The sequence below is a fragment of the Lepidochelys kempii genome, chromosome 15, assembly GCF_965140285.1.
Source record: "Lepidochelys kempii isolate rLepKem1 chromosome 15, rLepKem1.hap1, whole genome shotgun sequence".
Lineage (NCBI taxonomy): Eukaryota > Metazoa > Chordata > Testudines > Cheloniidae > Lepidochelys > Lepidochelys kempii.
In genome coordinates, this window is record NC_136394.1 from 2,112,719 (window position 1) to 2,129,426 (window position 16,708).

The 16,708-nt window shown below is 59.1% G+C and overlaps 1 protein-coding gene across 1 annotated transcript; it reads right to left on the bottom strand.

Annotated features, from left to right (window-relative positions):
- Nucleotides 1-5,161: 5,161 nt before the first annotated feature.
- NEFH (neurofilament heavy chain) lies at nt 5,162-15,579 on the bottom strand. The gene is made up of 4 exons (XM_073312818.2): nt 14,673-15,579; nt 9,638-9,837; nt 8,070-8,194; nt 5,162-7,339 (listed from the first exon to the last, which is right to left on the bottom strand). The coding sequence occupies exons 1-4, from the start codon at nt 15,475-15,477 to the stop codon at nt 5,770-5,772; spliced, it is 2,700 nt and encodes an 899-aa protein (XP_073168919.1). The 5' UTR covers nt 15,478-15,579; the 3' UTR covers nt 5,162-5,769.
- Nucleotides 15,580-16,708: the final 1,129 nt, after the last annotated feature.

Sequence of the window (16,708 nt, forward strand, 5' to 3'; positions counted from 1 at the left end):
AAAGCAACTGATGTGTTTTTGAAGCAAATTTAGGAGCTCAGCAAGTGTGACTGTGAGATCCATGGGGACAGCTCAGTGACAGGCCAGGCCAGCATGCAGCAGATGGCTGGGATGTGTTAAAGCTCTATTAGGTGGCGGAAGGTTGTGAAGAAATATTAAAAATAATTAGTACATCTTCCCTCCATTCTGACAATCAAAGCTTTGCTTCCTGGAATTCTTCCCACTTCATTTGAGAGACTAGGAAAGTGACTTTATTATAAAATGATTAATTAAAAACCTCAGTAAGATCCCAGCTCAGTAATGGGAAATGGGCCTCGACTTCAATTCCAAATGGCCCAAGGGGATGATTTAATCCCATAACCATCAGGTCTGAAGTGTCTAGACTTCCTGGAACTGCCCATTCCTGACCCCAGCAGCACTGAGTCAGCCCTTCACAGCAGATGAATTGCATTACAAGGGATGAATATTCAAAATCCGGTTCCTTTTTTGCTCTGTGTGGCCGTGAGATCCCACGGCCCTTCTCCTCAGCATGGGAGAACACCAGCCTCGGAGTGTGGCATGGGTAGCTGTAGACACAGAAATACTTTGCTTTTCTGTGCATTGCTGTTTAACTTGCTGAGCACCCTGCCTGTCTGCAGAGGCAGCTGCCTCGAGCTCTGAGTCTGGGTCAGTGGCATCACGCACCCTTTGCTCTCCGGCAAAGACTTTTGCTCTTTCTTGCTCTTTGTACTTAGTATGAAAAGTCAGCGCAGCCCCAAAGTGCCTGGTTGCTCATGGGGTGGAAGAGGAAGGAGGGCTGTGGGGTGAATGCACTGGCCTGGGACTCAGGAGATCTGGACTCGCAGATTCCAAGGTCAGAGGGGACCACTGTGATCATCTAGTCTGACCTGCATCACCCAGCCCAGAGACCAGCCCCACAATAACTCCTAGAGCACGGCTTTTAGAAAAACACCCAGTCTTCATTTACAAATTGTCAGTGATGGAGAATCCACCACGACCCTTGATAAGTTGTTCCAGTTGTTAATTACGCACATCGTTAAAAACTGCCAAAATTTGGATTCAATTCCAAATGTTGCCACAGACGCCCCATATGGCCTTGGCCCAAGGCTACCTATAGAGGGATCATGGGGGCAGGGCTCAAGCAGACAAGTCTAGCGAGCATGAGTGCCAGATCAGCAACGCCACAGCGTGGGCCTGAGGAATCCTCCAGCTTTGCAGGGCCGGGACCTACCTAGCTAGATTATGTCCACATAAGAGGCAGTTACACCTCCGATTGCAGTGAAGTTACACCTTCATCTCTCTGCGGCTCAGTTCCTCCTCTGTAAAATGGGGGGTGGAAAATATTTATTTTTGTCTGTCTGGTCTCTTTAGCCTGTCAGCTCTTAGCATGTCTCTGTGCAGTGCCCAGCACAATGGAGCCTCTAGCTGCTACTGGAATACAAATATAAACAACAGTAGGAAGGGACTGGGCCACAGAAGATCTAGCTTCAGTTCTCTGCTGTGCTACAGACTGTGTGACCTTGACCCCTCCGTGCCTCAGTTTCCCATCAGTGAGGATAACAGTCCTGACCTACCTCAGAGGTGGGTGGTGAGGATAAATGCATTCATGTGTGGGAGGCACTCCCGTACTACAGTGATTAGATGGTGTAGGGGAAAACCAACATACTGTTAGAAGCTTTTCTGGTTGCCATGGTGGAGCTGTCTTGTCTGTCCCCCAGGTGCCGACTCTCAGGGATCTCAGGAAGTGTCTAATACTAGATGCTGGAGGGAAGGAGAAAAGGGAGGTCTTGTGCTTCTCTCCTTGGTGGTACAGCCCTGCCCAGGGCCACGTGTCCTGAGCTGATGCCAACTGATGTTCTTGCACAGGCAGATCTGAACTGGCCTTGCAGTGTCGGGGAGGAAAGAGCCCTGAGCCTGATTCTCAGAGCTGTTGATTAGCCAGGACTGCAGGGAAAGTCAATGGGACTTGCCAGTGCTCAGCGCTTCCAGAGCCCTGGTTCGCAGCCTGGGGCCCTGGCCAGGAGGTTGGGCTGATCCGGCAGGGAAGTGTCGCCCTTGGGTAAATGTAGGACAGCCAGGAGCTGATCTGCTGGGGGCGGGGCTACCTGGGATGCTGGGCGCTAACAGCCCCTCTGGTTGTGATGCTGTGGTCACAGGAGGACGTCATCTTGTTGGCATGGTGATGTGACAATGCCAGTCCCAGACATCACCCACCACGAGGGCTGTTCTTAACAGTGAGTGCCAGGGGGCAAAACAAAAGCTTCTTTGGCCTGTCCTGCCACTGTCCACGAGCTAAAGGTGGGTGAATGGCCAGGGGGACTGGGCAGAAGAAAATTTACTGTGTCTGTCAGAACATTTCTTCACCCCTTAGGGCACAGGGGCTGGAAATGAGCAGACTACACCAGGGAGGAGGAAACAAAAGGCCCCGGCTTGGAGTCAGCCCATTTCTATGAGCCTAGGTGTGGTACCTGACCTCTCCACACCCTGCTGTTTGCTGCCCCTTCAGCCACACATTGCTCTTCCCTCCAGCCCACGGGGGCTAGACACTGCAGCACTGGGGATGCTCTGTGTGGAGGGTCTGAGTCTATGGGATCCATGGGCTTGGGGGAGCTGGCCTGATGAACACAGCCTTCCCAGCCACAGCCCTCCCCGCTGAGAGGACCCCATGAAGATTTCCTCCCTGCAAGTGCTCTCCCCTGGGTGTCCCTGCAGGACGGGGCACTCCAGCCCTACGTGAGGATGAGAGAGGCGGCCTGTCCTGGAGCTGAAGGAGGTACCCATGGGAACAGGAGCAAGGCCTGGGAGACAGTGAGGTTATACAATGAAAAGAGGGGTCCCTCCGAGAGAATGGGGGCAGGAGGAGCCTGGTGGGCAGGGATGGGGTAGCTGTCTGCTACGGGGCTGTCTCCTGGGCTTCTGAGCTACAGCACAGCACGGTTGCAGCTCAGAGCCTGGATGACTGACTGCTCCCCGGGAGCTCAGCGGGCGATGTCACCCCTTTGGCAGTGCTTAATTTGTGTGGGGCTTGCCAGGGCGGAGCCCCAGCACCCCTGGGCTTGGTGCATCAGTTATGAATGTGAAAAATTGCGTGAGCCCTGGCACCTCTCTCGTTACAAATTAAGCCTGGTGGGGAGAGATTCCTCTGCAAGCCCAGCCCCAGCCTTGCACAGTCTCTTAGAAACCTTGGGAATGGGTTCGGGAAAGCCGCTGATTTTCCAGATCAGTGGCCTGAACCCATCAAGAGCTGCCAAGGCTTGGCACCACCTCAGTCCACTGCTAAAAGCAGGTGCGGAAACACTCACCCCCTGGCCACGGTGCTGCCCTGGGAAGAGAAGCGAGGCTACAGGGACCAGACTACCTCGGGCACCGATCCCTGCCATCTAGCACCAGCACCTCCAATGACAATTGGTTTTCATCACCAAGTCTGGGTGGGTGGAGCTGTCGCTCCAGGCTGGCCGGCCACCTTGAAAGCTGAGGTCATGGCTCCGGGATTCCGCCCTCTCTAGTTATCCCAGCTCACTCTCCGTGCTGCCCTGCTCCCGTTCATTTAATGACAAAGCACTTGTGCTGCTGCCATTGTACGCACGGGGCGGGAGCGTTCATTGCTGGTTTGTGAGACATGCAAGGACTCCTGCTGTGAGATGCACAGACGGTGGCAGAACTGGGAGTCAGGAGTCCTGGGTTCTGTTCCTCACACTGCCACGTGGGAACTTGGGCAAGCGATTTTATTGTTCTGTGCCTTGGTTTCCCCATGTGTAAAACGCGCAGAGGAAGAGGGTTTAATGGTGCTGACCAACCTTTGGAAAGTGCTTTGAGATCATGCTAATGTGCAGTGTTGCTCTGTGCAGGGGGCCCCACCAGGCCTGGGGGGGGGAGAAGATAATGGCCCTCCCTGTGGGTTGCCTGTAAGGAGGGTCTTATTAATCCCTCGGGGACTCACTCCCCTCTTGCTGAGAGGCTGGTGACCTGCAGATGGTCAACGAGTTCCCAGTGTCTCTGTGGGACCTAGCTCCTCCATTTCACCCCATAATGCGTAGCGCTCCAGGCCCCCAGTTCTCTGATGCCTCCTCTGCAAGAACGGCAGCACCAGCTTCTCTAATGATCAGCTCCATGCTGGCCTGTGCAGCGTGAGGCAGACGGCACAGGCTTCTCCCCCCCAGCACACACAGCCTGGAAACTAGGGCATTTCCGGAGCTTGTCCTACATCCTCTCGTGCCTGGCCTTTGCTGGTCCCTCTCTCGGTTCTGCTCTCCCATGTCTCCTCTGGGCAGGGAAGAACACAGGCCAAGCAGCCAGTCTGCATTGCAGTGTGGGACTGTGCTGATACTGTTGTAATAAACCAGTCCCCAGAGACCCCTAGGACTCTCACTATTAAAAATCCCTCTCTCTCCTTGCTGCTGGAACACATTCCTGCTGCCACAGCAGCCCCTGCCCATGCTGTGGTTATGCACACACATGCCATAGCTCCGAGTCCTGCACATGGGCTGCCCCTTCCCACAAGCAGTGGTTCTGCCTTGTCCGTTTGTTCATCTGAACCTCTTCCGCTAGTTTCCTCTCTCCGGGTGGCAGCCTCGAACCCATGGTTTGTGGAGCCAAGTTGGCTCCTGCAGGCACTCCCTTCGCACAGCTGGCTTCCTTGCTGGGGTACCTCCTTCAGTGCCAGTGGCCTGGGGCACAGACTGAATCCCCTACCTCGCTCCGCTCCACGTTCTTTGCAAGTTGGGCTTCCCAAATTCTAAAGGAGGGCTTGCCGGAGCATTGCAGAGCAATGAAACCATTGCTAATACAACTGGTGAATGCTTAAGAGCGCTGGATGCACTGTGGAAGGGCCTAGATCTAGCCCATCTGTTAATTCAACAGCCAAACTTCCTTCTTTAGAGACCAAGGCCTAGATTCTCCCAGGTAGTTGGGTGCCCAATTCCCATTGATTCCAATGGAAGTTAGGAGCCTACATTCCTTTGAGCACCTGGGCCCAAGTCCTGTCACAAGGACCAATGTCTAAGGGTGATTGAATGGGAACTCCAGCTGTTTGTATCAAATCCTCCCAATCCACACATTTGCATAGAGCCCTGCCCTCCATTGCTCAGTGGCCTTTCAACAGTGATGAACTGTGGTCCTGTTCTCCTCTGGAAGGAACTGGCAGATAGGAGACAGAGAGTAGTTAGTCTGTAAGCATTTTATTTCTTATTGCACAGAAGCAATTGAAAGTGGACTTGTATAGTGCACTTCTTATTTCTTTGTGTGTTTCTGCAACTAGTGTCTAACCTGCTTCCCTTTAAGTCAACCACAGACGGTGCAGTGTACAAAGGAGGATTTCAATAATTTCCTTTTGTAAAATGAAAAGGCATTTACAACTCTGAGTTTCCTACCTTACTGTACTTCTCCGCAGTATAACAGAGCTCTAACTGTGTACATTCCTTATTGCATTTGTCCATCTATTGCACATATTGTAAATAAATGCACTTATTTGGAAAAGGGGCAGGTTTCTTTTATAATTCAAGTGTTTAAATGTGGCATTCTGCATGTATCACATTCTGCTATTGAAGCTATCATAACATAACATCATTGGTGGAGGCTCAGGTACTGGGTTTTGATTTCTTTCACATAAATATATTGCTAACGTGAGCTCCAGCTCAGAGGTGGGAGGGCACCCACCATCTAAGTAAAGGCTCCTCTTGTGAAAACAAAAATATAACTGACCACCTGGCAGGGAGAGCCTCCGAGTTCTCTTTGGTGGTCCATCTCCTCGCATGTCCCAGCCTCTGCTCTTCACTTCTCGCTCTTCTCGGCAGCAGCAGCAGCTTTCTCTGTGGGTTTGCCCTCTTTTGGGTCTGTGCTGGAGGACTTCTCCACTTTCTCTGCCTTGGGCTTGCTAGCTTTTGGCGCATCTTTGGGTGTCTCCACCTTGGGGGTCTCCTTGGTGTCTTTGCTGGGTTCTGTCTTGGCAGCCATTGACTCTTCTTTGGGTTTAGCTTCAGCTTTGGGTTTCTCCTCTTGGTCCATTTTGGGCTCAGCCTTCTCCTTTTTAGGTTCTTCCTTCTTTTCTTCAGACTTCTGTTTCTCAGGCTCCTTCTCTGCTGGTTTGCTGGGCTCCTTGGCCTTGGCTTCCTTTTCCTGAGGTTTAGGTTCAGGCTTCTGCTTAGCAGCTTTCTCCTCCATCTTCTCTTCTTTGGGTTTTGGTGCTGGTTTGGTTGGCTCCTTCTCCTTCACCTCTCTCTCTTCAGGCTTTACAACTTCCTTTTTCTTCTCCTCGGGGGCAGGGAGCTTCGGCTTGGAAGCTTTTTCCTTGTCATCTTCTTTGGGCTTCTCCTCTTCTTTCTTCTCTTCTACCTTAGGCTCAGGTTTGTGAGTCTCCTTGGCTGGGATTTCCTTTTTTGGCCCCTCCTCTTTCTTGCTGTCTTCCTTCTCCTCCACTTCCGGTTTGGCTGGGGCTTTCTCCTCTCTCTTTTTTGGCATCTCTTCTTTTATGGGCACCTTGGATTCTTTCTGGGGTGATTTGATCAATTCCTTTTGGGGGGTTATTTCTTTCTCTGGAGGCTTGGCCTCACCCTTCACAGGAGGCTTGGCCTTCTCTGGAGACTTGGCTTCTGGGGACTTGGCTTCCTCTTTGGTGGGAGATGCAGGCTTCTCTGGAGACTTGGCTTCCTCCTTGGTAGGAGATGCCGGCTTCTCCGGAGACTTGGCTTCCTCCTTGGTAGGAGATGCCGGCTTCTCCGGAGACTTGGCTTCCTCCTTGGTAGGAGATGCCGGCTTCTCTGGAGACTTGGCTTCCTCCTTGGTAGGAGATGCCGGCTTCTCCGGAGACTTGGCTTCCTCCTTGGTAGGAGATGCCGGCTTCTCTGGAGACTTGGCTTCCTCCTTGGTAGGAGATGCCGGCTTCTCTGGAGACTTGGCTTCCTCCTTGGTGGGGGATGCAGGCTTCTCTGGAGACTTGGCTTCTGGGGATTTAGCTTCCTCCTTCATTGGGGACCTGGCCTTCTTTGGAGACTTTGCCTCCTCCTTTTCTGGGGACTTGGCCTTTTCTTCTTCACCTTCCGCTACTTCCTCAGGTTCTTCCTTCTCTTCCTCCTTTGCCTCAGCTTCTTCCTCACCCTCCTCTCCAGCTTCCTCTTTCTTCTCGGCCTCCTCTTCCTCCGTTACCTCTTCAGTCACCTGGATTTCCTCTGTCTGCTTCTCCACAATCACGGTTTCCTTATCAGACTTCTCCATCACTTTGACTTTCTCCTCACGTTTCACCTTTATGTGGGTGGAAATGCTGGGGGGTTTAGGGGGTGTGTCAGGGAAGGGGAAAGGTCCGAGTCCAAACCCGATGCGGCATTCCTCTCCTTCCAACAGCTTTCTGTGAGAGAGACAGAGAAAGGAAGTCAGAGTCCACTTTGCAGTTCTCAAAATGTTACTAGTAAATCTTAACTTTGCTTTTGTGAACACTTGAGTCTGACCCAAGCCCACTGAACTCAATGGGAGTCTTTCAGTTAAGCACAATGGGCTTTGTATCAGGCCCTAAGGACTCCCTTGGGGTCCTGGTTTCTCTTTGACATTCACCCTTCAGGCTCCTTGGAGGGGGGTGTATTTTGCTGTTCACAGTATTTTCCCCAATGGGGCTGGGGAGATCAACTTGCTGTCCATACAAGCCTGCTGTAAGATTTCATCCCTTTGCCTCCACGTGCATGCTTTAGCTGGGGATAAGCCAAGGAGCCATGCAAAACCTGGAGGCCGGAGCAGCTTGATGCTTAAGATATTGGTTCCCTCCTGTCCTTGGGTAGGGCCATCTGCATACCCAAGTCTCTGTCTGCACTGCGGCTGGGAGGTGTAATTCCCAGCTCGGATAAACATCATATATACTAGCTCTGCTCAGCGAGATGAGGGTGGTGACTTGGCAGAACTGCCCAGGAGAGGCTGTTAAATGATTTAGGGACTCTGAAAGGAAGGCAGTGGGGGTGATGATATTGTCTAGTGAAAAGTCCCCTGTGCTGGTGTCTATTTTGTACGCTTAGCATTGGATAGTTCTAAAGAACTTGCTGAGAGCTGCCTCCATGAGCTCACCTCTACCCCTGCTTGTGGCTCTGTACCTGTAAGCAGCAATTTCTATATCCAGGGCCATCTTGACATTCAGCAGGTCCTGGTACTCGCGGAGCTGGGCTGCCATCTCCCACTTGGTGTTCCTCAGCTCGTTGTCCAGCTGCTGGATGGTTTCCTGGGGCAGAAGCACAATTAGGGCTGTTTCCAGGCTGCACTGCCCCTGTGCCAGATTTCCACTTTCCACAAGCAAAGCAGAGACTGAGCTGCCACTGTGCACCTTGGGATACCATGGCGTCCAGTGCTCATCTATCACTGCCGTTAGATCCTGCAATGCTAGCTTCAAGTGGATGCGCAATTCACTGGGCTCATTCTGCACTCAGATCATCACCTCTTTGCTAGGGCCAAGTTATCTCCAGATTCGCCAGGGACTGTTCCCTCTAATTTTTTACATCCATATGCAGAATGAATTGTCTTATGTGCACCAATAAGGAGGTGATGTGTGGCAGGAGTGGGGCCAAAGGGTTCAAAGTGTGGGAGGGGGCTCAGGGCTGGGGCAGAAGGTTGGGGGTGAGGGCTCTGGCTGGGGATGAAGGCTCTGGGGTGGGGCCAGAGATGAGGGATTCAGGGTGAGGGAGGGGGCTCAGGGTAGGGCAGAGGGTTGTGGGGGGGGTGAGAGTTCTGGCTGGGGGTGCAGGCTCTGGGGCGGGGCCAGGGATGAGGGGCTTGGGGTTTGCGGCAGGAAAAAAGGACTCCCCCCAGCCCTCTCGCCCCACAGGCAGCAGCTCTGGGGGAGAGGTGCCTCTCCCTGTGGCAGCCCTACATGCCCCAAATTGCTCCCCTCCCACCCCCTACCTCTCTTGGCCTCTGCGGCTGCTGTGTGGCCCCACAACTTAGAAAGAACTATCCACCCCATCTCCCCCATGTGGTGAGGAGCTGCTGTATTGGATTTGGCTTGTGATAGTCGAAGGAAAACATCCGGAGTCATATCCCATCCCACTGAGTCTCCCCACCTCTCAAAGAGCAGCAGTTCCCCTTTGGTGATAACTTGCGGTGCAACTGTCCCTAGTAGATCACAGCATGGTGCTAAATTCCCCAAGCCACGAAAGCAAGCCTGTTCTCATTCTTAGTGAGTGAACTGGCAGGGCATATTCTAGGACACAGCTGGTGATTCAGGGCTCCTCCCTTGAGCCATTCCACCATCAGCTGCTTAAACCCTGTATAGGGATGCAGAGGGATAGTTTGATGAGTCACTGTGGGGATAGTTCAGACTGGTCAAAACCTAAGAGGGTCTGGAGTCTCTCTCTGAGGCAGAGACTGGAACAGATGATGTTCTGCAGGGACAACCCTAGAAACAGCCAAGCCTGGGGAGAAAGCTTAGGCTGAAGTTTACAGTTTGGTGGTGTCTGAAGTACCAACAAAGCCGAGTCCCAGGAATGGGGTGGGCTTGGATTCTACCCAGTGCGTGTGTACTCCACTCAAAGCCTGGAAGTAATTCCACCTTCCTACAGCTAGGCTGCCATGCCACTTCCCGCCCCCTGCATATCTGGGAAGAGGGTTATACAGGCCTTGTCTGGCATGGGACACTGGCAGCTGGGTGATGTCCTCTGCTGTATGTTACCTGACAGGACAAGACATTAGCATGATGATGGTCTTCTATGTCCACTCTCTGCCTCTCTAAGGATTCCTTGGTCCCCTTGAGGGCTTCAAATTCGGTGACCTTGGACTGGAGCTGCCGGCGGTATTCTGAAATCTCCTCCTGAGCAGAGCGGATTGCATCTGTGTTCACCTTGGCAGCTTCTGACAACTTGTCCAGCCTCACTGCAGTGGTGGATGGAAAGAGAGAACTGGAGAGAGGAAAGAAGAGAGAGACTCTCTTCCTTCATTAGATAAATCCTATGTTGTTCTACGGCACCCTTCACTGTAGTGTCAGAGTGCCGGCCATTCAGTCCCACCTCCCTCCCAGCGGAGGTTCTCAGAGGGAGGAGGTATCCTGCAAAAACCTCCTGCAGCTCTGCATTTGTTCACATACCCAGCACTGCTTCTTTTAATTGCAAAGAGCTGTATCCTCGTCCCTGAAAGGCTAGGAGAAGCTAAGGTTGTCAGAAGATGACAATCTGCTGCAATCATTTACCTATGATGGGAGGAAATTCTCCAGTGCATCGGGTGGCCATACACCCCATTTTGGCCAGGACAGTCTCTTTTTATGCCCTGTTCCACCCGTCCTAACATTTTGACAAAACTGGGCATTTGTCTGGTTTGCTTTTCCCAACTGATCATCATGCAGGGGGACAAGTGGCAATGCCAGCTCTGTGCTGGAGGGAGGGCTAGGAGGAGCAGCTCATGCCAGCCAGCCCACCCCACATGCAGGGGGATGAGAGAGGCCTCGGGTGGCCCCATGCAGGGGCAGGTGGCGGGAGGGGGCGGCTTGGACCACCAGCCCCCCACATAGAGGGCAGGTTCAGAGGACCAGCCCCCCATGCAGAGGGAAGCGGGGGGGGTCTCAGGTAGGCAGCAGGGGGGCTCAGGTCAGCCCCAGGCACCAGTGAGGAGGGAGACCTCAGGCTGGTCCCCCGTGGGCTGGAGGCAGGAAGGGCTTGGGCAGCCCCACATGCAGGGGTGTGGTGGGGGGGCCCCCGGGGGGGGACCTCAGCCTGGCCCCATGCCAGTGGGAGGCAGGGAGGGCTTGGGCCAGCCCTGCACACAGCAGGGTGGGGGGGAGCCCTCAGGCCAGCCCAGGGGTGTCACCCTACCAATGTAAGCCTTACATTCAATCCACTCCTTTCTCTTGCAACATTGTCACAAAGCTGACTGCTTTAGAAAGCTGCCACAGAAGATGGAAGAGACCAGTTTGATCAGAAAATCCATCTCCCTGAAAGCACAAGTTACAGTCCTTCTCCTTCACACATTAAATGTCTATTGTACTTGAAATTAACCAAAAGGCCATGGAGAACCTTCCTGAGAGGAATCAAAGGGCTGAAGAGCTCAGAACTGGAGTAGCCTGATTAACATTCTTCTTGGAAACTTTTCCATCTTACCCAGCATCACAATTTTGCAAAGCAGGCGAGGAAAGCCAGCACGCGTCACCCTCAGCTGACACGCAATCCCAGGCTGGCCAGAAGACGTGCTGCAATGACACAGCATGCTTTCGGGGGCAGTTTGCTGCGGTTCCAGGCAGCTGGCGGGTCGTCTTCATTACAAGGCCCCTCCAAGAAGCTTGTTAATGGAGTGGGGCAGTCACTGTACTAGCAGATTGCCCAGATTCAATCTCCCCCTAATAGCATCAGAAAATAAAGGATTTGCACTCCGACTGGCAGGTTCAACCCCCACCAGTGTGAGCTAGCAGGCTGAATAGTGGGGCGATGGGCAGCCAGGACAGGGCACCTGAGTCTGAGACCCTTGCTCCGCGGCACTCCTGCCTGGCAAAGGCTAGGAGGGCTGCAGAAGGCTCCTCCTACTCTGGGTAAGAGGGTTGGGGGAGGTCAGGTTAGTCTGTTGCAATCTCCTGGCATCCAGAAGTGGCAGGGGTCTGAAGGAAGCTGCACCCAGCCCACATCTGGTGGGAAGATGATCGTGATACAGGGGCTCCAGAGTGGGGTAGCAGGGAAAATACAGAATCCCACACCCCCATGAACACCCCCTCTCCCCAGGTACACGGCCATGCCCAGAGCTGGGAGGGCACAGCGAGGCTCCTGTCCTGCCCTGGCAGCCAGCTGGAGCCAGGGTAACAGGGCTCTGCCATCGGGAGAGCACTGCAGAAGCAGGCAGGCCGATGTGAAGGGGCCTGGGGCAACCAGACAGACAGACAGACAGACAGCGGCGCTGGGCTGCTCGGGCCCACCGCCCCTCGCCTGGCTTTGGCGGCTCAGACGGCAGGCCCCGGGGCTGTAACGCCCTGCGCACCCTCCGGACCAGGCTGTAGGTAACCAAGCCCCGCCTGGGCCTCGCCGGGGTTTGCACAGTGCGAGGCAGCTGCTAAGGGCTGTGATTTTTACTGACTGCGGCGGAGCCTGGAGGGCCCGTCTCGGGAGCCCGGGTCCGGGGCTGCAGCGCCTTCTGTCTGGGCGTTGGCACCGAGAGTCGGGCCAGTCTGCCGCTCGCTCCTGAGCCCAAGCAGGCTGCGGGCCTTCCCGGGCAGGGGGCGGAGCCGGACTGCAAGCGGGGAAGCGGCTGCTCGCCGGTGCCCTGCCGCTGCTCCTCTCCCCGGGCGGGCAGCGCTGCGTTCCTCGGCCCGTGGGCAGCGTGCGGGCTGCCCCGCCCAGCCCCGGCCGGAGCTGTGAGGATGGCGGCGGGGAAGCCCCGGGGCAGAGGCTCCCCAAGATGTCTGGTCTCCCGCAGCGCGGCCCCGCAGCCCAGACAGGGACTGGGGCGCACACCCGGGCCGGGGCACCGGGGTCACCGGCAGGCGCACCGCAGCGCGAAGGCGCTGTCCCGGGTGCTGATCCCGCGCCGTGCCCGCCCAGGGGCGCTTTGCAATGGGGACGGGACAGCTCCCTCCAGGAAGGCCAGAGACGCAGCTCGGCTCCGCAGCCGGCAGAGCTCCGGCGACCCCAGACCCTGGGGTGGGGGTGGGGGGGAGATCCAACCAGCGGGGCACGTCCCCACGCAGGCAGCCCCGGGGGCAGGGAGCTGCAACCTCGCAAACCAGGGCCTGGCTTTGGGAGCCCCCAAGGGCACAACGCCACCTTGATGCCCCCCCGGCCCCCAGCAGCGCGCCCTGACACAGGGCGTACGGGAGCCTTGGAACCCCGCCCGCCGCCGCTGGTCTCCAGGGCCGGTTCCTGCCTTGCCCCCCGGAGAAGCGCTCCGCCCGGGGAGCGACACGGGCGCGCTAACCCCTCTCCCCAGCGCAGAGCCAACCTGGGAACTAGGCGGGCGCCCGGGGCTGCTCTGTGGCGGTTAATCCGGGGGCAGGAGAGCAGCGGCAGCGTCCCGGGTCCGCACGGCCCGTGCGAGGAGGCCGACTGCGCAGCTCCAGCCCAGCCCGTCCCGAGGCGGTGGCTGCCGTGCTGGGTTATGCCTTACGGAGCTTGACTCACCTTGCAGGAGTTCGGGTTGTCCCGGCCTGACCCCCAGGAGCCTCCGCCCCCTGCAGCACCCCCCGGGAGTGCCTGGCAGGCCAGGGAGTTCCGGGCGGCTCTGGCCTTGGGCTGAGCTTGCGGCGGAACAGTCCTGACTCAGCCCAGACTGCGACGCCCGCTGCTCCCACCTCGTGCACATCCCTCCGGGGCCGACACCCCCGCCCCCGCCCTGCTGCAGGGAGTGGGGCGCCCCAGCCCCCTGCGAGTTCCCCAACGCCCCTTCCCTCCAGAGCAGTGGGGATGCCGCTCCCCACAAGCTGCCTGGCCCCAAACCCCCGTCCCTCTGCCCTCCAGGCCGTGCAAAGGGGCTGCCTGCGCCCCACATTCCTCCCTCTTGGAGAGCTATGGGGGCTGGAGGTACCGTGTCCCCCGCCCCGCCCCGCAGCGCCAAGGGGTCTCCCCAGCCTCCTCCTCCGATACCGTGACCCCCGCCCCGGCCCGCAGCGCCAAGGGGTCTCCCCAGCCTCCTGCTCCGATACCGTGTCCCCCGCCCCGCCCCGCAGCGCCAAGGGGTCTCCCCAGCCTCCTGCTCCGATACCGTGTCCCCCGCCCCGCCCCGCAGCGCCAAGGGGTCTCCCCAGCCTCCTGCTCCGATACCGTGACCCCCGCCCCGGCCCGCAGCGCCAAGGGGTCTCCCCAGCCTCCTGCTCCGATACCGTGTCCCCCGCCCCGCCCCGCAGCGCCAAGGGGTCTCCCCAGCCTCCTGCTCCGATACCGTGACCCCCGCCCCGCCCCGCAGCGCCAAGGGGTCTCCCCAGCCTCCTGCTCCGATACCGTGACCCCCGCCCCGCCCCGCCCCGCAGCGCCAAGGGGTCTCCGCAGCCTCCTCCTCCGATACCGTGTCCCCCGCCCCGCCCCGCAGCGCCAAGGGGTCTCCCCAGCCTCCTGCTCCGATACCGTGTCCCCCGCCCCGCCCCGCAGCGCCAAGGGGTCTCCCCAGCCTCCTGCTCCGATACCGTGACCCCCGCCCCGCCCCGCAGCGCCAAGGGGTCTCCCCAGCCTCCTGCTCCGATACCGTGTCCCCCGCCCCGCAGCGCCAAGGGGTCTCCCCAGCCTCCTCCTCCGATACCGTGTCCCCCGCCCCGCCCCGCAGCGCCAAGGGGTCTCCCCAGCCTCCTGCTCCGATACCGTGACCCCCGCCCCGCAGCGCCAAGGGGTCTCCCCAGCCTCCTGCTCCGATACCGTGTCCCCCGCCCCGCCCCGCCCCGCAGCGCCAAGGGGTCTCCCCAGCCTCCTGCTCCGATACCGTGTCCCCCGCCCCGCCCCGCCCCGCAGCGCCAAGGGGTCTCCCCAGCCTCCTGCTCCGATACCGTGTCCCCCGCCCCGCCCCGCCCCGCAGCGCCAAGGGGTCTCCCCAGCCTCCTCCTCCGATACCGTGACCCCCGCCCCGGCCCGCAGCGCCAAGGGGTCTCCCCAGCCTCCTGCTCCGATACCGTGTCCCCCGCCCCGCCCCGCCCCGCCCCGCAGCGCCAAGGGGTCTCCGCAGCCTCCTGCTCCGATACCGTGTCTCCCGCCCCGCCCCGCCCCGGGTCTCCCCAGCCCCCTGCACGGGGGCGACCCCTCCCCGGCGCTCACCGCGGAACCACTCCTCGGACTGCAGCGTGTTCTGCACCGCGTGCCCCTCCAGCTGGGCCCGGATCTCCTTGAGGGCCGAGGTGACGTCGGGCTTGGCGGCGTCGCGGAGCTCGAGCGAGGCCTGGCTGCCCTGGATCTGCAGCAGCAGGTCGCTCACCTCCTCCTCGTGGCCGCGGCGGAGGAAGAGCGCCTCGTCCCGCAGCGCCTGCGCCTTCTTCTCCAGCTCGCCCTTAGCCAGGCTCGACTCCTCCGTGTAGCGGCGCAGGGCGCGGGCGGCCGCCTCGGCCTCCTCCCGCTGCCGGGCCTCTTGGTCCAGCCGCTGCCGGAGGTGCTGGATGTCCTCCTCCAGCCGCTCCAGCTCCAGCTGCAGCTGCCCCTTCTCGCTGCCCAGCCGCACCACGGCGCCCCGCAGCTCGCCGACCTCCCGCTCGCACAGCTCGCCCAGCGCCGAGCGCCCGGCCTGCTGCTGCCGCAGCGCCGCCGCCTCGCCCTCCAGCTGCCGGTTGCGCCGCTCCAGCTGCCGCACCGTGTCGATGTAGCCGGCGAAGCGCTCGTTGAGCGCCTGCAGCAGCTCCTTCTCCGAGCGGGCGCGCAGCTCGCCGTTCAGCGACTCCAGGCTCTCGGCCGACGAGCCCAGCTGGCTGTAGCCGCCCGCGCCTCGCCGGAGCGGGGAGGCGGCGGTGGAGCCGCGGGACCACGACTGCGAGTGGAAGCCGCTGGAGGCCAGCGAGCGGGCGCCGCTGCGGGCGCTCTCCTTGCGGAGCGAGCTGGCCCCGAAGAGCGCGTCCACGCTGTAGCTCAGCATGGTGCGGGCGAGGCGGGCCGGGGCACTGCGGCAGGCGAGGGGAGCTGCCGCTTATATAGGGCTCCCGGCGCACGGAGCCTCCTCACAGACACCGAGCCGGGGAGGGAGGGGGCTCTCCTCCTCCCTCGCCCCCCCTCGCCGGCTGCGCCGCCCGTTCAGTGCGGGGGGGGGGGGGCGAAGGCAGGAGCCAAGTGCCGGGTGTATGGGCGGGGGGGGGGCGAGAGCCCCGAAAGGATCAGGAATTAGAAGATCCCCTGACCCCTTCCCACCAGGGGGATTCCCCACCGTGGCCCCAAAGGAGCAGGCGAACCCCAGGAGAAGAGAAGATCAGGAGTTAGAAAGACCCCCCCGCACGCCTCCCTTTCCTCGCTGGCGAGATGAGGCGGGCAACCCCCCAAGAACACGGCCCCGCTCCTGACCCCGCCGCCAGCGAGATTCCCTTTGCGCTGGGGTGAGCGGGGCAGGGCGGGGACTTGGAGAGGCGACAGCTCGAAGGGACCAGGTGATGGGAGGGCGGCAGGTCCCCCGGCTCGGCCGCTCTCCGCTCCCTCCCCGGCGCGCTGCGGGGAGTCACCCCGCTGGGTTTTGCTGCGGTTGGCTAGAGGAGAGGCTGGTCAATGTCCCATCCCCAGCAGGGGCAGGGAGCTGAAGCTCTGCTGGGAGCTCTTCCCAGGCCTGCGCTCTTCTCTGTGGCTGGCTCGCTAGCCAGCTAAGCTCCGGCCTCCACCTCACCGGCAAACACTTGGAAAGAAACCCGGGAGCCCCACCGAGCTAGAGCCTTGCGGGGAGAGAGTGGGGACAGGCGAGTCACTTCCCTGAAGGCGAGCAGGGGCCATCCCTGCTGCGCGGGGCCCGTTTCCCTCTAGGCAAGGGAACCGCGCAGGCTGATGACTTGCAAACTCGAATCACCCATGAGCCACCTGGAGCTGCCGCAGCCCGGCCCCGCCGGGGGAAGGAGCGGCTGCTGCAGCAACAGCAGAAAGACGCTCAGAGGACGCGCCAGGTCTCGAGAATGACACAGGCAAGGCCTGAAACGGGTTATTTCTCTCCCCTTTCACCGGTGCTGCGGGGCCTATCTGTGCAGGTGTGTGCCTGCCGGCATGCCCTCTTCTGGGGGAAGGGCAGCCTCCTCAGGAGAGTTTGGGAGGGCGAAGCCCCTGGGTGGGCACCCAGAGCCATCTATCGCCTTACACCCCATCTCTGTCTGCATTTCTAACCCATCCACCCAGCC